We start from the raw sequence: 25592 nt of genomic DNA on the forward strand, positions 1-25592 counted from the left end.
CAAGGCAATAAAAGACCCATGGCATAAGTACAGCTGGCCTGGGTCAGCTGACTCAGACTTATGAGGTTCAGGCTGCAGGGCTAAAAATTGTAGTGTAGACGTTAGGGCTCTGAGACCCCCCCCCCAATGTCTATACTGCGATTTTTAAACTGAGTCCAATGACCTGGGCAGAGCCGCCCAGAGGATTCAGGGGGCCTGGGGTCTTCGGTGCAGGAGGTCTGTCCACTCCGGGTCTTCGGGGCACATCGGCGGCGGGGCCCGGAGCGAGTGAAGGACCTGCCACCGAACTGCCGCCGAAGACCTGGAGCGGAAGAAGCCCTTGCCGCTGAATTGCAGCCAAAGACCCGCAGCGGAAGAAGTTCCAGGTCTTTGGCAGTGGGTCCTTCACTTGCTCCGGGTGTGTTCGGCGGCACTGAAGGACCTGCTGAAAACTCTTGTGCGGGCCCCTGAAAACTCTCGTGGGAGTCCCTGCAGGGCCCGGGGCCTGGGGCAAATTGCCCCACTTCCCCCACCCCCGTTGGGCAGCCCTGGACCTGGGCTCTGAGACTTGGTGCCGCAGGTTTTTTCTTGCAGTGCAGACACACCCAGAGAGGACGTTTTGCTGTAGATTTCAGCATGGCCAGGTTTTCACCAGAGTCTTAAGTTGTCACAGTTATGGATCTAGGACGGGGTGGCCAAACCATGGCTTGCGAGCCACATGTGGCTCTTTTACAGTTAAAGTGTAGCTTGCAGAGCCCCTCTGACCCTCTCCCCCCTGCATTTTCCACCTACCGGACAGGGGGTGGGGGGTGAAGCTCGGGGCTTCTGCCCTGCAGTGGGGTGGTGGGGCTAGGGGTTTCTCTGCCCAGTGTGTGTGTGTGTGGGGGGCATAGGCACTGACTCTGTGGGTGCTCCAGAGCTGGAGCACCCACGGAAAAAAATGAGCGTGTGCTTAGCACCCACTTGCAGTCAGCTCCCCCCTCCCCCCCAGCGCTTCTTGCCCGCCAGCAGCCCTGCTGATCAACTCCTCCGCTCCCTCCCAGTGCCTCCCACCTGCCGCAATCAGCTGTTTTGTGCCACGCAGAAGGCTCGGGAGGAAGGGGGAGGAGTGGGGACGGGGCACGCTCAGGGGAGGGGGCGGGGAAGAGGCGGGGTAAGGGCAGGAACAGGTGGGAGGGGGGTGGGGGCTTGGGTGAAGGGTTTGGGGCCTGGGGTGGAGCGGGGGTTGAGCACCCCCCAGACCCGGAGGAAGCCGGCGTCTATGGGGGAGGCTTCAGCAGAAGTGGGGCAGGCGCCTCTGGCAAGGCAGAAGCCCTGACCCCTGTAAGGTGCGCCAGGCTCTCAAACTTCTGAAGATTATCATATGTAGCTTGGGGGGTTAGTATGCTTGGTCACCCCGATCTACAACCTTTCACAGTGCTACAGTTTGTTATTAAATTATTTTACTTCTTGTACAATATACAAAATACTACATAATGCCACCATAACTCTCAAAGATACACAAGACAAGACAACACAACAAAAAGTCTACCAAACTAGTAGGACGTTGCCAAACAAAAAGCAATTAAAATAATACAAATAATGCTCGGGAATGTGGGATCATCATGAAGTCGGTGGATGCATCCAGCCCATAAAACTGGGGGTTTCACCTAAGGAGTGTGAGAGCCTGCTTCATTCAGATGCCACGATCAAACCTTTGAGGGCATTCGTTATTATTTTGTTTTATAAACTTCCAACTATAAAGGTAAAAAAATCAGGGCACTTCTGTCCTCAGTGAAACCAGGATAATTTCACTGGGACATGGGGTAAATGAGAGCTGAGGATGCTCAGTTATAGAACTATCATAGGATCTAGGCCAGAGTCTGGATCCTTATATTTATTTGGCCAAAGTAGTTCTTGGGTTTTATTCATAAAACGTTCTCGATTTTCTTCTTAATTTTAAGGGCAGACCTCTCTTGATGGGTAGAATTTACTACTATTCCTATTTCCAGTAGAAGTGATTAAAAAAAAAAAGATATCCTCCATTGTTGTTTGCAGTGTTGTAGCTGTGTTGGTCCCAGGACATTAGAGAGACAAAGTGAGTGAAGTAATATCTTTTATTGGACCAACTTCTGGTGGTGAAGGAGCCAAGCTTCGATTTACACAGAGCTCTTCTTCTTGTCTCACGCGTAACAAAAAAGATGTTTTATTAGAAATTAAAAATTAACATGGTATGTAAAAAATGTAGAATAAAATCTTAATATTCACATTGAAAAGGCATGAAGAAAAAGGACGGTCATCGAGTGATGGTCCTCAATGTGTTTTTTTTAATGTTTAAATCAATTCACAATCTGGGTAAAGTAACTAACTGGAATACCTCTGGGTGCTTCTCACATGGTGCTACTGTATTTCAATCTCACCCATTAGGTCAATGAATCAAGAAAAGGGTTTTTTTAGAGTCTCTGAGGTATCAGTACAGGAGTGAACATTATGGTGATTTAGGAAGGTAATGGAATGAGATTATGCTCACAATTATTTGTGAACTCGGTATGCTGTCCTATGCTATGCTGAGTAATTTATGCACATTCCAGGAGGAGATCAGAAGAAAATCTCAGCCCCTCAGCTGCAGTGGCTATTCTGTCAAAGTTAATATTCAGAAATCACACTTTGTGACAAGCACGTTTACAACCATAAGAGAAGCATCCTGATTTCGGGCAGCTCTATATCTATCTAGCTACATACATGTATACGCAGCTGGCAGTACAGGAGGCAGCTGTACCACTCCTTTACTCCGAACCTGGGTTCACCTATGGGAGGTGAGTTTAACCCTTATTTGAACATTGTCCTATTAAATATCTTAGCTGGAATAGCAGAAAGAGCCAGGAAATCACCAGTTTTAGGATTACAAATCTTTACAAATCATGCATTACACTAGCCTTTAACTGATTTGTATCCTTTGAAGAAAAAAATAAAGCTCCAGTAACTCCCTGTATATTTGTTAAATGACCCTACTTTTTTACCCAGAATGAAATTACACATCCAGGAGAAGGCTATAAAAATGCTAAGCAGCTCTTTGCATGTTCAAGTAGGGTGCATATAGACTGTATAATTATTTGCCTCCATGCACTGAACAAATAATTCCTTGGATCCAGTTTCTACAGGGGAAAAGAAAGTGACACTTCCCCTTTAAGGCTAGAGTGGTTTGTGTGTTGTGTGAGAGAGTGTGTGTGTCTCCTCCTCTTTGAGTGACACAGCAGTTAGATATGCCTATCAGTAACTTAAACCCCACAAACTCCACCTTCTAAGTGAGGAAGCTGTGGGTTGATGGAAATGTAGTGAGCAGATTGAGACAGACAGTGAATCATTAGCAAACTGCAATGCCAGGATGAACTTGTCTGGAACCTAAAAGGAGAAAACAATCTTAGAGTATTTTGCTTTGCGTGGTTTTGTTCAATACAGCCAAAGTGGATCTAACAGCTGGTTGATCACCAGTCCAAGATGCTTCTGGTTTCCCAGCGGGTCATGGAGCCACATATTCCAGTAAGTAGCATGTGGAATTGATATGAACCGGAAAAGTTGTAGCTGATTTAAAGGGGCTTAATTCGTATCCAAATACTTGCCTGCCCAGCTTTAGTGCAGTTTATAACGTGAGCGCCTGGTCCCTGGAAGTACCCACCTTGTGCTTGTTTTATTCTGCTCGTTTATATTTGTCAAACCCACGGCTGGGGCTTTAACAATTGAAAAGAAACCGGGTAACTTGCTGAGAAGACTGACCCCTCCATTCTGATAAGCTGGTGTCAATCTGTGGGTGTCTAAAATGGGGCTGAATCAAGGTGATCCCTTCGATTGTCTGGTTTAAAAAAAAAGAAAAGAAAGTGGGACCGGGGCTGGTGTGTGGCAGGAGAGATTTGAAACTCCGGGAGCTTTGCTTCAAGGAAGCAGACAAAGTGCAGCCTCTGTGTCTGGCTGGGAAGCAGCTGCCTGGCAAAGAGCGAGAAGCCTGCAACACTTTCCTCCCCTTTCTCTCTCGTATCGCTCGGTTCACTCAGAGAACGTCTCTAGTTTTATTTCTTAGACAACCGCACCGTGTTGGTTTGTTCGTGATCTGAGAAACACACACGATCCTCCTGCTCCCTGCTAGCACCGGCAAAGAGGCAGAGAGGAATGTCTCTGGCTGCTGCCTGCACCCTGGCACGGGGCTGAGATGATTAATGCAAAGGGTACTTTATTATTAATTATTATTATATCTCATCATGAAATGTGTCTCGAAATCCGTCCGGAAAGGAAGTAGCTGCTGCCTGAATTTTATCCTAGATTAAATGCTGACTGCACAGAGACTAATAGGATTAGAAACCTGCCAATACACTCAGCCCTTGGAGCTGTGGTATCCCTGTGTAAACAGAGCAGTACAGGAAGGCTTGCTTTAGTCTAATTACTGGGGGGGCTTTTGATTTAAACTTAGATCAAACAGACATGGACGAATAAAACCCACCCATTTAAGGGGACTCCCCAGCAAGGTGTCACACACAGGATGAGGGGTGCTAGGGGTGTGTGCCTGTGTTTGTATTCTGTTGGCAGAAAAGTCTGTGCTTATTTGTGGAGTGTAAAGTGCACACTTTGCAGGCAGGATTTGAACAAAAGACCCAGCTGAGAGCATCAGGAGCCCTCGAGTTATTCCTCCCGAGAGTTTGCAGCACAAATTCGAACCCCCTTCAATATAGAGCGGGGTGTGTGTGTGTGTGTGTAAACAGCAGTGGCCCCGGAGTGAGGCGAGAAGGTGCAAATTGAGTGTGTGAGGCTGGATCGGAGACGGGGGCTGTTTTTAAAATAAAATGCCTGCTGACTCACGTTTTTAAACTGTTTTGGTTTCTCATCCTGTGATTAAGAGCCGCGTTGAAGGCAGTCGCAGGGTAAACAACCAGCTCGCTGTCTCGCTTCCCTGTCTCCCCTGTAACCTGCAGCCCTGTGATGTGGGATCCTGCCTCCCTTCGCTTTCCTTTGACCCCCCCCCTCCCTCAATTATCTCCCCGCGTCCTGTGGCTCGGACCCCTTTGGAAGTTGCTGAGGGGGGCGGGTTGGTTTGGGCGCTGTTTGGCTTCTGCTCCTTGCCAGGTCTCCTGGCCCCGGGGTGCAGTGGGGTCGGGCTGGGGGCATTGCAGCCTCTTTTTGTTAGGGGCGTGGGGGGAGTTTGTAACCAGGGGACGTGGAGGTTTCCCGGGGAGAACGGCAGTTTCCCTGGAAGAAATCGGGCTTTAGTTTCCTTTCAGGCCGTTTTCCCCTGTTCCTGGAACAATAAATTAAAAAGCGGCTTTTGTTTTCCACGAGGCTAGCAGCCGAGCAAAGGGAGGGACTAGTGCAGCGAGCCGCTTCTGCAGCGAGCCTAGCGTCTGTAACTGGAGATTTATAGGTTGCAGGAAAGCCTGGGACGCCCAATCGCTGTCTAACATGATCAGGGCTCTAATTCCCTCTTTGCAATTTGCAGGCTCCCGTCACCACTTTGCATCTCCCCAGTCTCAAACAGATTAGCCCTCCCGGCACCCGGGTGGCTCCGCGGGGAGTCTCTGCATCGCTGCTGGGCAAGGAGCTTCCCTCTCTCCCACAGTGGGGGCGGGTGACCTCTAAAATGACCCCCTCCTCCATCTCCCTCCTCCCTGTCGTGCTTCCCCAGCCTGCGAGCTGCAAAGGCGGAGATTAAGCGTGTCTGGTCCCTTCCCCGGTGCGCCTGGAGCAGTCCCCGCCGTGCATTGCCAGAGCGGGCGTGGTGCAGGGGGCGCCTTCCCCGCTCCCGCCGCTCCCTGGCATGTGGAGCAGCTAATGACCCGTGCAGAGCAGCAGCGGCGACGCCAGAGCTTCGAGTCACCCGCTGGTGTGGACGCCTCGCCTCCTTCCTTCCTGCTGCTGATTGCGACACCGCGGCCCGGGAGGATTTAGTTAGTTGGGGTTGGTCCTGCTTTGAGCAGGGGTTGGACTAGATGACCTCCTGAGGTCCCTTCCGACCCTGATAGTCCTTGATTCTGTCCCCCTTCCAGGGGCTGGCGTTTCTTTTGGGCGGCCGCCTCCGAGCCCTGGGCTGAAACGCCCCCGGAGCGTTCCAGCACTCTGGAGAAAGCTGGGGGTTAAACTGAGCAAGTGGAGGAAATATTTCACCTATTATATAATGTTTGTGTTTAGCCCCTAATCCCTGGTTAATTCCTGACGCCTGTCTATCTCAGAGGTCGATTGCTTGGAGAAAGGAGAGAAACTGACCCCTAAGGCCTGGGGGGACCTGAATGAGTGTATTACCTATTGCAGCCAGAAGTGAGACCCCTCCACCCCACCAAAATCAATTTATCTTAATGTGGGAATTCTTCCTCCCTTCCCCCCGTCAGCTTGCTAGGAGGAAATGGAGGCAAAAAGCATTCCCAGGTGCCTTTCCCCTTCCCTGGTTTTAGCCCAGGCTGAGAGGAAGGCTAGCGTGTCCACACACAAAACTGACACTGGGAAATAATAAGCCAAGTGTAGAACGCGGGCTCTCCCCACCTTCGCCTCCTTTGTTGCTTCCCTTCTGGAGCAAGATTATTGGAAAATAAAGCTGCTGATGTGAGAGATGGAACATATGGTGCCTCCATAAGAGAGGGAGCTGAAATGGCCTTGAACCTGCCCGACTGACCAGCTGTTTGCTGCCAGCAAGAGCAGCTAATCAGCTCTTCCCCTTAAAGAAACATCTCTCTTTTCTCTAGGTGCTCATAGTTTGCATACTAAATAGCATATTCTCAACAGGGGGAAAAGTAATGGTCTCACATATTGCTTTACTAGTTATTGGCATGCTCCCCAGCCCAACACGCCCACACACTGCGCAGGAGAATATATTTTCTTATACATTTATGTAAGAAAGCTGATTACAAGTATAATATTAGGGGTGGGAGGCACTAATACTGCAATGGGAGATGCCAGATGCTTGCAAGACAAACGTATGTGTTTTGTATAAGAGACGCTCAGATGAAAGGCTGGTTGAACACATATACATACAGGCTTCTAAGTCAAAGGCAGGCAAGAGTAGTTTGAATAAGTTACTCTATGGTCTTAAATAACCATAATCTCCCTGTTCTGGCAGTGACCATTTTCAGTTGTCTTTCTGTGCCATATGTTTGGAAGGGCAAAAGAAAGCAATTTGGGAAAGATGTGTCTGGCTGGAGGGAAGAGGTGGGTTGAGGGAGAAAGATAGAAGGAAATTCCATGTTAGGAAACCATTAGCAGAGGGTGACTTCTAATGTTTTCCTGCCACTGACGTTGACAGTGACACAGATGTGTGGGTTGAAACAGGAACGTCACTGAGTTTTTAAACTCAACCAGGAAATAGTCTGTTGCTGAGGGATGAAAAACAAATACTATGTATTGTAAAGCAGGTGATATGCAGTTAACAGCTCCTCTCTCCAGTGAGTGAAAAGCTATTTAATGGTTATCGCTGAGCAGCCCAAAGCAAATCTTGTTCTTTTCTAACTGGGTTTCTGATTACAAAAAACAGAATTTAAAAACCCTTGCAACTAATAATTCAAACTCAGAAGGGCAAATATTTACAGGATTCCACTTTTAAATCCTTGAAACTGAGTAATTCTTTAGACTTTGAAGAGTGAAGGTAGCTATTAATGTTTCTTGGAAGAGTTACTACTGGCAGCAGTTAAAATATCACGCCTCTTATGGCTTCTCAGTGCACAGATGTAAGAGGTGCCTTATAAATACATTGTATTGGGTATCTTGCAGTGAATTGTTCTTCATATTCCATTGTGACTACTGTACTTAATATTTATATTGTGGTAGCGCCCAGAGAACCCACTCAAGGTTAGAGACCCATTGTGCTAAGCACTGTCTGAACACACATGAAGAAGCAGTTGCTGCTTTAGAGAGTTTATAATCAAAGATCCCAACCTTGCAATCAGAGCTCTGCAGGAACAAGGGTCAACCCGTGGGGATATTAATTGCAGGATTGGGACCTAACTGGAAACTAGCTGCAATGAGCGTAACAAACAATTGGAGGGAGAGGTGAAGGACAATGGAAACAGTAAATTAAGAAGGCTAAATAGTGTACAACTTGAGAGAGTTCCCAATCATTTGATCGATAAATGTCCCACGTTCCTTGAAAAGTTACCTTAAAATAACTTTTAAAAAAATAGCTGTAGAAGGATCATTTAAATCTTGCAAAGAGTGGGGTAATTAGATTTATGCAAACTAGGGGAGCAGAGCCATGGAGAAGTAGGAAGCTGGCTGAGGCTTTTTAATTGGAAGGAAATGGAAAATCCCAAAGTTTGCATTGTTCCTATCTGCTGGCCATTTGTGAGTTGTCAGCAATGTGAAACCTTTAGTTGAAGGTGCTGGTAAGTTACGATTCATTAGAAATTGGTATGATTTTCAGATAAAGATAGTTAAATCAATTGAAATAACGATGGCACATTTCCAAAGAAACCTCTTTATATCTGACAGATTTGCCACTCACTTATTTAAGGAATGATTAATATTGTACGCTGCTAATTTTCAGCCTCTATGGGGAGAGCAGTATTTTAACTCATTAGTAAGGCTTTCTGTCCAATGTTCTCTGACTTACCATTTAGAAAAATGGCTTTCACACTGAAGGAAGCAGAAGATACACCAAAGCTTCACGTTAAAATGTTTTATATCAATATTGATTTCTTTAAGGGGGTGTTTGTTATAAAGAGGTAGCTTTTATCCCCTTGAGCTCTTTGGCAATTATCTGGCTGCCATAAATGTTGATACGCACAGAATGGATGTAACTAAAAAAAAAATCTCTTCATCCAAGCAAAAAAGGCTGACTGTTTGTTGGAGCAGATAGAATGCTGAGAGTGTGAATAGACAAACCCATATGTCGCTGGTGAGAGAGATAAATGATGGACGAACAGGAGCTGGTTACTATGGATCAGCACAATAAACCAATTCCCATCATACACCTCTCTTAATAATATACCAGTTTCAGTGCTATTGACGGGTAACCTAGGTAGCACCAGTCAACTGTAAGTTTTTCAACTGTTCTTTTATACATCTCAAAGAATAGTTGAGACTGTTCTAATTTTTTCAGATGTTGAACCCTAAAATTATGCAGCACTTCATTTCTTGCCAGAAACTTTGGAGAGGGAACTTCAGAAAATTGCCTTAGAATGCCAAATGTAGAAGATACTTTGGTATGGTCATTAAGAGTTTTATCTTGTTTAAAAACATAAGATGTGGCCGGTCAAAAAGGCCATTGCTTCAAATTAACTAGGCAACTTGTACTGCACTTATCACTGTGGTATCTGAATTCCTGGTATGTTAAACTGAAATATTTCTTTATTTTGAGTGGAGGTAGCAAATGTACATCATATTTTATTGATTACATCTGTCTTTCTTTGCCCCACTTCAGGCTACTGACAGCTTCAGGAAAACTTTGCAAAACAATCAGCATTGACATCCCTTTCTGTGTTTCTCTTGCTTTTTATTATTGGGAGCACTTTTTGTGGAAAACCAAATGCTTTGTTACTTAAAGGTTTCACCTTATCCAGCAGGAAAGAGGGAGATATGTCACCTGCAGTTCCCTGAGAGCCAGATTGTGCCACCTTAATTCAGAATGAAAGTGTCTCTCCATGTGAGTAAGAGTAGCAGAATTGGGACCATAGTTCTCCATGTATGACCTCATCATTTTCAAAGCAACCAATTGCATTGTCACAGAGAGTAATGCATTCAGATGGGGGTAACTAGAAAGTGTAAATGAGCTCTTAAAAAATGAAGGTTCTTTATTCCCCATGTAAATCTCCTCAATAATAATAATAATAATAATAAATTAAAAATGGAGGGAAAGGAAACAAAGCAGAGGAAAAGATGGTTTGTTTTGCATGGAATTTTCCAGGCAGTCACATCAACTCTTCTAAAAAGCGTGTGACATTATAGTGCATCTTGGATGAAATGAGTTGCGTTCGGTAATGTATTTTGTCAGAGAGAGTAATGGTCTTTTCTCTCTTGGTGGGCCCGTTCTGGTAACACTTAGGCATGTGAGGGTCCGTGATTTTTCTCCCATGAGTAAAGGTTCACGGATCAGGTCCTGTGTCCTCGAGGAAGGGTAGTGCAAAATGCCATACTTCCACTTCTCATGGCTGCTTGTTGGAGGAAAGGAAAGGGAAAAAGTCTGAGAAATCTGGAGGAGACCATCGTTTGGGTCAAATTTTTGGCTGGCCCGTGTATGGGAGAGCAGTTGTGAGGGAGGTGTGAGCTTGCATAAGGCCAGACTGAATTGCAACCTCTGTGCTCTGAGTAGGACTGGTTAGCTCTGGGTATAGCAGGGATTACTTCTTCTTATGATTATTTGTATGACCGTAGCATCTAAGAGCCCTGTCATGGACCAGGAGCCCATTGTGCTCGGCGCTGTCCCTGCCCCAAAGGACTTGCAATCATCTTCTGAATGCCTGTGAACCTCACAGTGCTCTTGTGTGGCGATGGAGGTGCCACTAGCCCTATGCTCACAAAGGGATGTGGCAGAGGGCATGATGCAGCCTCTGCATCTCCCGTTGCTTCTCTTGGGGCAGTGAGACTTCCTACTACCTCTTAGTCTAGGCTCTGCCTAATCAGTGCAATGAGCCAGTGATGAGTATTGACCCATTAAAGGGCTGCTACTGACAGGAGGCCAGTGAGTGAAAAATCATGTATTTATTTTGCAAGCTGTCCAAGCTCTAAAAATATTGTTATGAACTAGTGAAATTGTGTCACTGGTAATGACACACCTGGTCCTTCTGGTGGACCATTTCAAACTCTTGCTTCTTTCTTTGTCTGCCTGTCCCAGGCAAAGAACTTGGCAGCTTTATCAACAAGGCAGTGCTGTACAAGTACCTCCTGGAGCATGTCCTAGTTCATTAATCATTGATGAGCTGATATTTCAGGTCTGTCCAGTGTTACGAATGCACTCCCAAGTAGATCCGAGAACCTCAGAGACACCAATTCTCCTTCACTTTGATTGTAAGACGTTTTCTTTTGAATCTACCTGGTGATCTAGCCACAGCAGCCCATTGTGCTCTCCAGTTCAGGAACAGACAGCTGGAGGTTCAGTCTGCTGCAGACATGATATGGATTACCTCTGCAGGGGAGGGTGTTAACTGTCTTATTGTTTCACCCCATGTCAGGCAATCTATTGAGTGGCATCAGTGTAATAGCCCTGGGGGAAGCCAGGTTTTTCTTTTTTTTGCACCTTCCACCTTCATAGGTAATGTGTAAACCAAGTGGGATGGAAGGCATGGGGGAGAGGTGAATAGCTGTGTAAAAGCAGTGGATCTTTTTGCAATATAAATGCTTCTCAGCCTTTCCCTCTCTAATTAGAAGCCTTATTTTGAGGGACTTGTTCATAAGACAGTTTTATATCAGTCATTAGGGTCAGAGAACTATTTACTTGAATTTGACACGCACACACAAATTAGTGGAGAGTATCAACATTGTATGGCCAGGTGTCTTATATTTTGCATTGGTTTTTCCTTACTCCGTTCCAGCGAAGGTTCTTCTCATCTTTGAATCAAATACCTATGAATTTGTTTAAAATTAAACTCTCCCAAACCACACCCATTTAATTTGTCAGAATTATGCAACACATTTTATTTTTGCGGGGAGGAGATAGAGATTTGCTATTCGAGATTTACATTAAAATCAGAACCAGAAAGGTAGCTTTCTAGTTGTTACTATCAGAGGTTGATCATACTGTGATTATAAAGCCTGTACTGCTATGTAAGGCTCTTTAGTTTCAAGTTGTTGATCTTGATCAGGGTGTCTACAACAATAGCATTGATTTCTAAATCACATGTTTTAAATAAGATGTAGGTGTTAATACTGGCTATTTGAAGATTTACTCTGACTTTTGAATGTTACTCCTTTTGGTTGGACTGCAGTTGTAATGTACTTGCCAATCTCGCATGTTTTTTGTGCATATTCTGAAAGACTGGCAAGCTTTATGCTATGTTTTGTGAAGAGGGCCCGGTTTTACTAAGCTGCTTGTCTGTCAGGGATTAATTTAACCTCTAATTACTACATTTTCTTCACAGTTTGCTGCACATGAGCATGTTATAACAAAAGCACAAAGAAGGATGCCATTTTATTTAGCCACTACTCTGAAATTAATTTAGGGGGTATAGAGTCAAACCTGACACACTCGGTGTTAAAATAATTGTGCTGGCATTAGAATTACAGTACATAATCTTGTTGCTTCTAATGATACAACAGCACTAGTGTAAATGGTGTTGTTAACTCGTTGTAGCCAGAGATATAGAAATGATTTATAGCTAGGGAAAAATTATAATTACGGTTTTGGCAAATATTTCCCCAGAAGTACTGCTTTAATCCATTCAATAATTTTGGGTGAATTTCAGGCTTTTATAAGGGTGACTTTTAAAGGTCTTCTTAATTGCAACAAACAAGCATTTAATATGGCTTGGGTTTCTTCCAGACTGGAGATTTTTATTTTTTAATAGAGCATCTTAGAAACAACACACAAGGCCGTATAATCTGTATGTGGGACTCACACTGACATCAGAAAAGGTGCTTTGAGAACAGGGTATGGTCCTGAAGGAAGGCAATGAGTCTGGTTTTGTGATGAATCCCATTTATGAATCTCTTCTTTTCATGTATTGTGCTCCGTAATGTTTACAGTGAAGGTTGTTTTTTGTTGTTGTTGTTGTTGTTTTCATTTAGTTTGGGAGGGTCTAGCTAGCTCAGCAGAAACATAGCCTTTCTCTAGCCTTGGCAGTATTGTGTGAAAAGAACTGTATTGTCTGCTGGATCTTTTTCATGCATCTCCTCATCCTAATGTTGACCACCTCTGAGCAGGCCTACTGAAGTTACTTTGAAAGTATAATTTATTACATATGGCTGGAAAATAATTGGTCACATATTGCTGTTTTACTTCTAGCAGAAACAAAAGGTTACTGTTTGCTTTGGGGTCATGTATGTGAGTTGTGCAGTGACGGCCCAATCCCGCAGTCCTTGCTCAGGCAAAACCCTCTCACTGAATTTGATAGGACGCTTTCCCTACATAAGGACAGAATAAAGACAGCAGGGTTTGACTCTGAAACTGGCCTTACTGAAGATGTGAAGGAAAATGGCGTCATCACATGGGGTTGGGGCAGGAGTTACTGGATTGCCAAAAGAAGTAATAGAAAGATGGAACATTCTGGTTGTCCTGAAGAGAAATCGGATTATTTCCAGGAATCCCTTCCTTCTGTATTCTCCATCCCCAGGCCAAAGTGTAACCAGTTACTGTAAACATTTACTCCAATAACCCCTAATTTGAGGGTAAATTGAACCTAAATTAAAATCAATCAGTGTAAAGGACTGGAGGGTTCAATAGACTGGTAATGAGATATGGAGCCTTCTAGTAACCAAAAGTTATATTTCACGGCTTTTTGATAGCTAATGTGAAACAAGTTGTAGGTCCCACTCCAGTTCTTAGTGGCCACAGATGTCTCTGTGACATTTGGTACCTTTGTTTGCAGTCTTGACAAAGAGGCCAAGGACTGAATGAGCAAGGAGACTGACTAATGCTCTCGCTACCCTTTTCAAGTGTCCACTAATTTTGGTTGCCTCAGGTTCTGCGCTCTCAGCTTTGAGATCCCTAGGACCTGATTTTTCAGAGGTGTTGAACATCTACAGCTCCACAGATTTCAGTGGGAGCTGCACATGCACTCTACCACTGAAAATCTAGTGTTAGGTGTCTCAAGCCGCACCCCCAAAAATGGAGGCAACTAAAATTAATGGATGCAGGTGGGGAGAGTAGGCATTAGCCTCTCAAGGTATGTCTACACAGCACAGTCGCTGGACTTGGACTGGTGCTAGTGCTCTAAAAATTAGCTGTATAGACAACACATTGAAGTTGCGGCTTGGGCTCTGAAACCCACCCCCTCGCTAGGCTTCATAGCCTGAGCTCCTGCCCGAGCCGCATCTTCAAAGCGGTGTTTACACCAGTGGTTCTCAAACTAGGGCCGCCGCTTGTTCAGGGAAAGCCCCTGGCAGGCCAGGCCGGTTTGTTTACCTGCCATGTCCGCAGGTTCGGCCGATTGCGGCTCCCAGTGGCCATGGTTCACCGCTCCAGGCCAATGGGGGCTGTGGGAAGTATGTCCCTCGGCCCACGCCGCTTCTAGCAGCTCCCATTGGCCTGGAGCAAGTTTGAGAACCACTGGTCTACACAACTATTTTTAGACTGCTAGCGCAAGTTCCACTGCCTGGAGTCTGTTAACCCAGGCTGTAGGGTTGCTCTAAAATGCTGTGCAGACATATACTCACTTTCCTATCCGTGAAATGGGGCTAATAATATTCTTAAGGGTGTGATGTGACGATTAACTAACTAAATTTTCATTGAGATCTTCATTTTCCAGTGCCTTAAGTCTGGCACCTTCCACATGTCTGAAACTTATATTTAAAAATAAAGTGTGCTAGCATATTATTGTGGCCCTACTAAATACAAACATTATTTAAAATCAGCTCTTTGTTGCAAACTTAACATTCAGAGAAAGTTTGACAGCTGAAGCCTTCAAACAGAATGTTCCAGTTACACCCATGCTTTGGCTCCAGTGATCCAAATAAACCAAGTTGAACTCTTTTAAAATGGATATTGCATACTGGTGTCTTCCTCTCTGGTAGAGGCAGGAATGAAGAAAAAGCTCTCACAAAGGGTGGGGAAATGAGACATGCTTTCAGGAATACATTAGAATAGTTTGTTCACCAGCTGAGGTTTTCACAAGGTTCTATTTGCCACAATTGATTATGTGAACATGCTAAATGGATATTGTAGTTTGTACTGTTCCACTCAAACCCTAGAAGCCTTTTTCCCAATACAGTCAGATAATAGTTTCAAAATAACTATCAAATGTCCATCTGGTATGGTTAACAGAAAGATACAGAATAGATACTGAAGGTAATTTCATTTTGCTATGACCAGCTGCTTCTGCTTTTACTAGAGTTTTCAGAACGTAGAATTTATGTATGGAAATAATCTCAGAACTTTTATGGTATTTCAGTAACCTAGTAGATCATGTATAAGGACTTGGGTTTTGCCTGTTTTTCTAAGGATACTTCTTTTCGTAATTTACTCTGTTGATTTAAAAAAAAAATCACACAGGCTGCAAAAACAATTATGTACAGTACTGCAGTCAGTAACACAGGCAGAAGGTTTTGATCTGTGGCTGCCAAATGGTGACTCATTAGAAAAGAATGTTTGTTCCTCCCTTTTCAAAGAGAGTTACTCACTACAAGCAGCAAATATCTAGTTTTGATGCTACTGCTCTGAAATGCCTGACATTGCTGATGCACTAAAACATAATTCTTTAAGATTATTTGATCGCAGGCTGCATTCAGATTTGTTTCACAACTAGGGATTAAAAAAATGGACTACCTTTTTAGCACCTCGGTTGGAGTCTAAATAATAAAATCTAATTTAAATCAACTATATTGTGTCTTAATAATGATGGGGGTCCTCCAAGTATTTTAACTGTGGATCGTTTAAGCTATTTTTAAACACATGGGACTCTTTCATCTCTGGTTAATTTTAAACAAAAAAATTTTGCATTGGGTAACAGCGGGACATTGGCATTTGTGTGATGTGAAAGATTCTTTCTGACTTTTGCCGCCAAGGGTGATATACTCTTCATTTTTTCTAATATTTCATCACAGAACTGTCAGTGAGCTGTACTCAAGAGTGACAGCCAAAATCCCCCCAAAGAAGTGTCTTTCACTCAATATCCATATTGAACCTTGTCTTTTTCTCTCTTCTCCCCTTACGCTCCCCCATCAAATCTGTAGAATAGGTAAAGTTTGAAATCCTCCCTGTCTCATCTCCTAGTCTTCTTATTCATGGGCTTGGTTGGCTTGAACCTTACATAGCTCTGGATGGATGTTTTTGTGGTTGCAACAACACTTGCCTTTGACTTGAAGCAGAAGTGAGTGCATTAATGGCTTTCAGTCTTTATCAGAAGTGAATCGTGGTCACAGATCCCAGAAGGTAGATCAGCCTTAATTTCAAGTGAAAGTCCTGTGTGCTCAGATAACTTCTCACGTCAGTTAAAATTCAGTATTCTCAAATTCCATGGGTGTAGATGAGCGAAGCGTGAAGGATATAAGTGAAAATTGGGATGCTTTTCCTTACCCCCTCAGGGCCCCTAAAGTCTGTCAGCTGTAATGGAGTGATTTGATTACTTTGTAGTGTTAAACTAAAAGGATAAATATACGTGCCTTGGGAGTGGGAAACAGATTCAACCATCAGAAAGCAAACAAGTTAATAAATGTGAAGTTGCTGGAGAAATGCTACTTCTAGAAGATTGCAGATACAGCTATGACTATGGGACAGTCTATTAGTATAATTATATTCATTATACATCGTGCCATTGATTGGATGCTGTGACTGCTCTGTGTTTTGAAGGGAGAGTGTTTGGCTTCTATTAGCAATGGATTTATTAGGTTTTTCAGGGTCACAGATAGAAGTAGAAAGCACCCCACTTTGCTTCTCAATCTCTTCTACATAGGTGCTTTACATCTGGGAAGAGTTTGACTCAGGCAGTCTTGTTTGCCCTAAGTCCTTCTGGCTCTGAACATCTCCTACCAACACTTTTTCTTCTCCTCCTTCCCCCCCCAAAGCTGACGAGAGAGACAGCTTTTGAATGACTCTCCATAGAAAGAGTTTGAAGTCAAAATTAGCCACTCTAAATTGTTTCTGATGCTCACGTGCCCAAACCACATACAGTCAGCATGCACAGAAATCTTGCGAGTTGCGGTAATGTAGAATGTCAAGTGCTGTTGTGTGAGGAAACCCATAGCACTCGCCTGTATGGCACTGATTTTTTGGATGTTGTTACTTTGTGAAGATAAGGCATGAATTAATTATCGGAAGTCTTACGTAAGCCAGTAGCTTTAATTTTATCATATCTGAGGATGGCAGCAATGGCAAACTGCAGGGTAAATGACTGATACTGGCGGCTGGCCAGTCCTTCTAAGTGTCTTATATCTGTAACTGCATTTCTAATATTTCATCATTTTAAATGGTCTCCATAGTAGCCCAGCACCCACTTACAGCTTCAGACTAATCCACAGAAAGTCCCTTTGTTAGTATTCACGCTGTGAATAGAAATAGTTATAGACCTTTACACTGGGATTATGGAAAATTGTACCATTGAATGGCTTGCCACACAGAGTACAGTGGAGCAAACTGTTACACTTTTTATGAAACCAAGAGCTCAGTTAAGTTAAATTACTCTAGTGTAACATGAGTTTATAACGTTCACACGATTACAAAGGAAATGTGTTCTCAGGGTGTGTGTGCATTATTAAGAAAATGCAGCTAACCAAGGCTAGCTAGTATGATCTGAAAACATTACTCTTTATTTTCTTTAAGAAGCCTGATGAGCGTCTGCAGGTATAGTTCGTATATAAAACTTCCATGCCCAGTATGTCAGCTGGGCTTAAGCTTCTGCTATGATTTCCATTGTAAACTTTATTCCTGGGGGTTTCTAATTAACCTGTAAACACTTTTTGTCTGGAAATTTGCTATTCTGTTTCTCCAGGTGGACCCACAGATAAAGGTTTTCTTTGTCCTTCACTGCGTTTCTTCAGTTTACAATTATTCTTTTCCTCCTTTTATTTTATTTTTGTTCTGCAAGAGCAATTAGACTCTTTCTTCAGCAGAAGATACGAAGTGCACCCTCTGTCTATCCATGTGCAGTGACTTTTTTCCCCCTGCCAGCAGGTGGAAACAGGTATTAAACTGGGGGATAAAGTGCAGGGTGGCTTGCACCTTTTTTTCCACCCGTCTCAGCTGGCAAAACAGTCTTAAATTGCCCTGTAACCATCTCAACTTTATTTGTTAGGAGGATTTTTCTGCAAGCAAAGTCAGCTCTTCCACTGATCTAAAGCCCATCTATTAGATGACTGACCAAAACAGGCATCTATGAATTTAGATTTAGACATTAGTGCAGAGCTACAATATGCAGTGTTTGGCTTTGAGACGGTGCTCGTTGTGGACTATAAGTCTCACTAGGAATCAGGCCCACTGAGATGGCTTTGAAGATTATGTGAGCTGCCGATGAGACTGCTGCCTAAAACACCTTCTCCTGAAGAGGTTTATGAGAAGCTTGATGCACTAATTTTGTGGAAGAATAGATGCCAGTCCTTCTCCTGCCCAAGGTGTGGGAGTTACAGGCTGTCTTGAGGCTCCATCATCCTGGGCATCAGAGAAGTGTTCTTCTCCTCCATTAACTGTAGATTGCTTATGTAGCAGTGCGTCCTGATATCAGGGGACTGGAGGCTTGTGTCACTCCTCAAAAGAAGGAACTGTAATTAATGTAGTGTAAAAAATCAGAAGGGAATGTAAGAAAGACTTCTATGGTTCTCCCTAAAAACTTTCTCCATATGTGGAAGAAAGTGAGTCTCCTTTGATTTCACTAGAGAATAAGGGCTGATCTATAATTATGAATGCTCCAAAATGAATGTGTGGATGAACTCTGGTTTCCTACATGACCAAGAATACCAAGCTTTAGGTGGCATTCAGTCTGAGACTATGGTGGTTTCTGGAATGGGAATATTCTCTTTCCTATGTTCAGGAAGCTTGAACATTCTTGATTAGTATTCATTTAGCTGTAACTGGTCCAGGAAGGAATGGTTCATAAATTGGTTCGTAGAGGGACTTGCAGTTCCTTCTGGAGTCCTCATTCATTGGTCCAATTGACATACTAAGGGATCTTCTTTGTAGGGACGTGGTGACTATATTTAATGCTCCTGTGACACTTTTTATCTCCAGAACACTTTACAGATATCCACTAGTTAATCCTCACATGATGCTTGTGAGTGAGGTAAAATTAAGTATTGGTCTTCTCATTTTACAGATGATGATGGGGAAAGTAAGGTAAAGAGACTGAAGAGATTTGTCCAAGGCTGCAAAGAAAGCTAGAATTAGGCCAGGTCTATGCTACAAATGTACCAGTATAACGATGTCACTCAGGGTGTGCAAAATCCATGCCCTTGAGCAACGTAGTTATAGCAGCCTAACCCCCGAGAGCTTTTCCTGTTGACATAGCTACCACCTCTTCGCATGATGGATTAACTATGCTGATGAGAGAAACTCTGCTGTTGGCATAGTAGTGTCTTCACTAGAGTGCTACAGCGGCATAGCTGCAGCGCTGTATGTGAAGACAAGCCCTTAGAATTCACGAGTTCCTGGTTTCTACTCCTGTAGCAAGGTAATATTTCTTCCTTGAGAGAAGAAAACTGAGAGAGGCTTTGGAGTAAAGTCTTGAGGAAGTCCTAGAGAACTTAGTTGAGGTTATTGGTAGAAAGTTCAAACTGTTCCATTGGTGTTTCTCCAAGTACCTTGAGTTCAATTTCATCTTTTCAGATTGAGATTCTGTGTTCTCCTCCACTGACATTGCAATCTCTGACTCCATCATATGGAGCTTCTCTCCTCAGGATTTATTTTACTTGGGTGTTGAACACTCTCTCTATAGGCCTCTTTTCAGCCAGATGTACTATCTCAAGGAATGACAGAACTTGCGGTGTGAGTGTATGGAGAGAGGTATGATTCAGGAATTCCCTCAGAAGCAAACATGGTGATCCTGAAGTAGGGCTACCTTTTTATTTTGGCCTGTGATTTCTTGATGTTATTTCTTTGGTCCCTGATTAGCATATGTTTAAGCACTTTGCTTGAACTTTAAGCATGTGAGTAATCTCATTGACCATTCATTCAGTACCCATTGACTTCATTGGAACTACTGACATGCTTGAAGTTAAGCATGTGCTTAAAGTAAATTGCTCAATCAGGACCTTTCATGAACAGTTAAAGCCTGTCAGCAGTTTTTGGCTTTTGAGAATTTATATCAATAGGAGTCAATTCAGAAAGCTTAACAGCTGAGGCAATTTGTATCCAAGGAGAAATCTCAAGGGAGAAACCTCCTTTGCAGACCTGTGTAAAGTGACAATGTGATGTCCATCTTTTGTCAGACTATCCAGCGTGGTTGGATGTAACATGAAACCTCTCTTTGGGAAGCAGAACCTTCTAAGGTGAAGCCTGAAGAGTCTCACTGCATTTGGTTCTTAGTGCCACCAGACCTACGTTGGTGCAGAAAGGGAAATTTGTGCTAACCTGAAACCTGCACTAGTTAGGCACTAGTTAGGCATCTTGCTTTGGTCCCAGGACAGTATCTGGAGCATTAATCTATAACTGAAAGAAAATATTCTTTGTTTCAAGTTAGTTTCTGTTTTTACTTGTGCCCAAGTTATTGCTATGCAAGATCCAGAATAAGGAAGAAATGCTTTCCACTGATTCAACCCTGAGCCTTCTATCTGCCTGCACCTTCTGCTGGGGGCCTAATCCGGCAGGGCAGAGAGTATCTGCTATAACTTGCTGAAAACTTGAGCTTTTGGAGAGAAACTGTTGGAAACCACTGACTATAAATTCAGTATCCTGCTGTTCTTGGAATCACTACTTCTAGCCTTAACATTCTGTGGTGAGGTATCATTCAAGAGACAGAAGCAGGACAGGAGAGTTGAGATGTGCAGCCTTGCTCTCTCATTGTTAGGTCTTGCTTCAAAATGTTTATTTGTTTGGACAAGCTTTTTATTCTTCTTTTGAGAAAGAAAAGAGGAATCAGCAGAAACGGACTAAATTGATGAAGCAAATCAGTTATCTGGCAATCCATTTATTTAAACTTTGGTATTTAATTTGATAAGCTCTTCTCTTGCGTTTCTTTGCTTCCGCTCATTAGCCAGTATTCTTCTGTGCTACCGCTTGGAGGATTGTACGTCAGATAGCAAAATGACCAGAATATGCCACTCTAAAACGACTTTTAAATGTGATTCAAGCAGAACTGCAGATAATAGGAATAAAAGAATAGCTGTTTAATGGTGTTATCAATGGGGAAAGAATTTAGGCAGGATTATGAAAAAGAAATTTTTTATTAAGAGTGGAGGATCTAGAAGAATGGACTGATATTCCTCTGGGTCTTTGAGCAATCAATTTCCCTTTCTAGTATTCAGTTACTGCTAATTGTATTGATTTTTTTTATCAAATATGTGTACAAATCAATTTTATATTTTAGTGCTGTTAAAAGCGTCCTTCCTTCCTTATAGGCATTAGTGCCCTGATCATTTTAATTGTCTCATTTTTAGTGCTCTGATTTTGCTGCATATTTTCTTTAGATAACTGTTTATTTAGACCTTTAATTGGTTAGGGATTATATGTAGATGTTTAGGGCCTGATCAAACAGACCTCACTCAAGCAAGAGCTCCCTGATCTTAGTGGGACTGTTTACTTGAGTAAAAACTGTAGGGATGGGCCCTTCTACTGACTAATAATAATACAGGATGAATAGAAAAGTCCATATAGCGTGACCCCACCCCAAACACCAAAGGGCAGGTACATTAATTGTGCTGTACTCAAGTTCAGATAAATAAAGACTAAGGATAGAATAATACTGATTTGAATATATTATTAATAAATTGATATGAATATGAAGTTGGGGTGGTAAAAACTAAACTTTTAAAATAATGCAAGCTGTTTGGGATGGACAAACGCCTCCATTTCTGAGAGTTGAGTAGCTCATGCCCTTACAACGAAGTAGTTGTCTGAGACCTTTCTAAGCACAGGAAATGTATGGAGCTCAGAACAAAATAAAACAACATTCTCCATTTGCGTTTGTTTATGCCCATGGCAGTTTAAATTGTTTCTGTCAAACTTACCTATTTTCCAAGATATCACTCTTTCTTTCTTTCTTTCTTTCTTTCTTTTTTTTAAAGGAAAGTACACAGCTTTGAGCTCAAGAAAATATATATCCTTTTATAAGTAAGCCAGAGAAATTGACTCATATAATTGAAGTGGTTTGGTCTGTGCAGAGGGCTGTCAGATACTGTATGATAGACTTTGAACTTTTAATAGTGTGAGCAGTAGTAATGAGAACCAGAGGAGTTAGGACTCTGCTATTCCACTTACCTCCAACTTTAATATTACACTGCAGATTTTATGATACCGTGTTTTCTGCTTTCATTGCCAGGTCACTCTTTTTGGAGGAGGGGAGAGTTGTATAAACAAATGTCCAGATATACGGGAGTATCTAATTTAAAAAAAAAATCTCCTTCCCTAATGAAGTCTAACATCATGAGAGACTTAAGGGAGATATTTTAAGTTTTAGATTTTAAACAAAAATTGTTCTCTTCCCCAGTCCTGCTGCTGTTTCTTCATAACATAGCAATCCCTGCTGAGAAACTGAGTAAAAACCACAGGCTTCTTTGCTTGTCCTATCTGCCAATAACTGCTCCCAAATCCAGCAGTGCTGTAGTGAAAGAATGCACTTTCCAAGCTGTTGTATGTGCTGTGATCTGTATTGCCCAATGTAGATCCCATTTAGAAATTTTTTATTTAGAAGCCAGGCAATCAATAGTCCTTTTTATCCCTACTTCAGAAGGAAGTGGCATCATTTTATACATCATAGCACAATTTCATCACACCGACTGGCTGCCATAACAGCTTTTCTTGCTACTGACTGTTTGATAGTTTCTGGTACAGTATAGTCACTTCAAGCATAATCACATATACAGTATTTTAAAAGCTGGTTAAGAGAAATGTGTCTATTATTGTTTGATCTGTGTATGGAGTAGGATACCTAGCTGCATTGCAAATTGGAGTGAGGGTGGACATATTCTGCTTATATGAATAGATGAATGCCTATAGAAACTGGCATGCCTTGTACCCTGAAGGGAAAGTAAGGGCTCTGTGGGAAGAGAAGCTGTGCTAGTGTTGCCTCTGGCTTTGCATAATATTGCAAACTGCAAGTCCATTTTTGTCATGAGGTTTCTGCAGCATGCCCTGTATTAGGAATCACAAACTGGATAAGCTACATGAGGGGTCATTATAACACAGAGAAGATAAATGTACCGGTTCTGCTGGAGGCTGTCCTCAGGCTGTTTGTTATGTGTCTCTAACACTGTCACTACATCACACACTTCCTCGATCTCGGTATTACTCTACAAGCCTGTCTAATGGGAGCCTCTGTTGCTGATTCCGGCTTACCCTGACCTACTTCTTTCTTGTGTCCCAGCAAGCTGTCAGGAGCTATCAGAGCATTGGGAGCTGAAATAAACACTCACTGCGGGGAAAAGCAAGTCTGTCTCCAGTGAATGTAATTAGCTTTGTTTAACTGGCTTGTTTGCTTTGTAAATCGCATCATTTTTAGTCAAATTTAGGGTGTAAAAATATCTGTAATTAAAATCAAATGGTGCACGACCTCATTAAAGTCAAGGGGTTTAGAAGTCCAGCAGAAAAAGCGTTTTAAGTTACGACGTATGCAGCGTGCCTACAGTTTTTTGGGAAGAAGAATTAAGGATAAGAGCAGTTTATTATTGCAAGGTTAACGTCTTTGGACTTTTCCTTGAATTTGATAATTGAGACTTGGATCTTTATATCAAGCAGTACAAGTTCACAGGGTAAAGTTTTAGAGCTGCTGCTTCTTTTCTCACTCTCTTATGAGCTAAGCATCAATACAGCATGTGTAGGTTGAATACCCACTGCTTTAACAGGACATAATTTAAACTATGCCTCCGTTCTGCGGGGCTGTGTCCTTTTGAGTGTTGGCCACTGAAGTCATTTTGTAATTGGGCTATGCTAGACAAATACAGAACTAGGTTGATAAGGCTTCAGTGGGCTAATTTTAATGCAAGACAAAGACCTGTAGTGCTTTTATCAGAGTTTCATGTTGGGATCCAGTTTTTCAGATACCAGACTCTATTAATTTTGAGAATTGATACGCTAGGGCTCTATCAATGTAGGATCTCAACCCCTCTTCTGTTGAAGTTATTGACACAAGTCCTGTGATTTCAGTGGCCTATAATGTAAATCTTCCAAATAAAGACCCTTCTTCTTGCCTCATCAGAAACACTGTTTTCACATTCTTAAGGGTTTCCCCCCCTTTACATTGTGAGTGTACAGACATACCCACATAAACAAATGCTTTCTAAGACTACATCTGTTACACAGATCCCATCCTTGCACTGAACCAAAACATTAACAGAAATGGACTAAAGGCCGAGACAAATAATCCATAAAAAAGAGCACGTTCAAAAGCATAAAACTTGCCGCCGTGCACCAAAAGTTAAAACACAACAGAGAAATTACTTTGTATGTATTCAATATCTTCCATTGTTGTTGGCAGTAGAAGAAGATCTGAAGAGGAGTTCTGTGTAGCTCAAAAGCTTGTCTCTTTCACCAGCAAAAGTTAGTCCAATAAAAGATATTACCTCACCCACCTTGTCTCTCTCTGTGTTAAATCTGTTTCACAAAACAGCAGGACTCCCTTCGTCTCTGAAAAGAATGAAACGTTGTTCAACCAAGTGAGATTCAACCATCTACCCTACTGAGATGTATTTATGGTACCTTAACTTCACGGAGGAACACAATGAACAGCGTATTTGCTGTATGACATTTTATACAGTTCACTGACACATTAGACTGCATGGTCTAAAACGAGATGGGAAGGAGAGATGCTGTTACTTGGGTGTTTATGTTTTGGAGCCTTTTTGGCCTCACTGAGCTGTGTGCCCAAGATACAGGGAAACTGCCAAGGTATGTTAAGGTTGGCAATCGTATGTCAGTCAAACAAAACGAGACGTACTGCAACAGATGATTTTTTTTTATTTAAATCGCCAGCCACACATTAAGGTTAATAAGACGTATTGGAGGATCAGATATTTCCTTGGTGAGTCAAAAGAAAAAAAATGGTCATCACCCTGGTTACTCGATTTATATACGACATCCCTTCCCCTGAAATGTTGTGGGTTTTTCTTTTTGGTACACTCTCTGGGACAATCTTTGCTCTCAATGTAATTCCATCGACCTCATCATCTGGCCCTGCATCTCCTTTGCTCTTGGAAGGTGCCAGGAATACGTTGGGCACTGCTGCAATCAGAATAATAAGTAGTTAATTGTGGGTTTCTCATATTTGGCCGGGGCTATTTCATTAACTGAAGCTTTGCTTAGAGGACACAGAAAGGGACAATGTTCGCTGAGACTTCAGTCATTTAGCTTAAATCAACCTCCTCCTACTGCTATTGACATATCAAGAGAACCAATGAGGCATGTTTAATTACGCATGCACTAAGTTTACAATTAGTCTGCAGCCAGCGACAGTTTTTTTTCATTTGATGCAGCAAGGAAAGATTTGATCCTGCAAGAGGTCTTATTAGCCTTAATGTGAGCAATTTTATCATTTTAAATTTAAGTGGAGTGTTCTTAGCTTCTAGGTCAAATAATTTAATCTGATGCTCTAATGTTACGGGTTTAGCAACCCTTCTGCTTCCTCTCTGCTTGTAATAAGTCACAAAAGTATGGCTTGTTGCTTGATAAATGGGTTAACAGTATTCACAAGGCAGGTAATAGAAATCCATATTAATAGGTGGAAATTGGCTCTTGATGCTAGGCAGGAGAGTCTAATGAAAGTATTATTGTTAGTTTTAGCTTCCAGATCCTCTGGAAGCTGATAGCTAAATACCCATATTACAACCTTATTACCTATTTATCACACCATATAGCTTACTGGATGTTTATTAAATTACATTCACATTTACTGCCTGTTTGTATACTTTTCACTGTATGCGTTCTCAAAGGAAATTTTCTG

At 42.5% G+C, this 25592-nt stretch overlaps 1 protein-coding gene across 1 annotated transcript in view; it reads left to right on the forward strand.

Moving 5' to 3' along the window:
- Positions 1-3314: 3314 nt before the first annotated feature.
- MAMLD1 (mastermind like domain containing 1) overlaps positions 3315-25592 on the forward strand; it is a 94598-nt gene continuing 72320 nt past the window's right edge. Inside the window, exon 1 of the mRNA XM_045029881.1 lies at positions 3315-3498. Coding sequence (XP_044885816.1) covers positions 3457-3498 — 42 coding nt within the window. The 5' untranslated portion in view covers positions 3315-3456. The remainder of the gene's footprint in view (positions 3499-25592) is intronic.

Source organism: Mauremys mutica, chromosome 9 (genome assembly GCF_020497125.1).
Source record: "Mauremys mutica isolate MM-2020 ecotype Southern chromosome 9, ASM2049712v1, whole genome shotgun sequence".
Taxonomy (NCBI): domain Eukaryota; kingdom Metazoa; phylum Chordata; order Testudines; family Geoemydidae; genus Mauremys; species Mauremys mutica.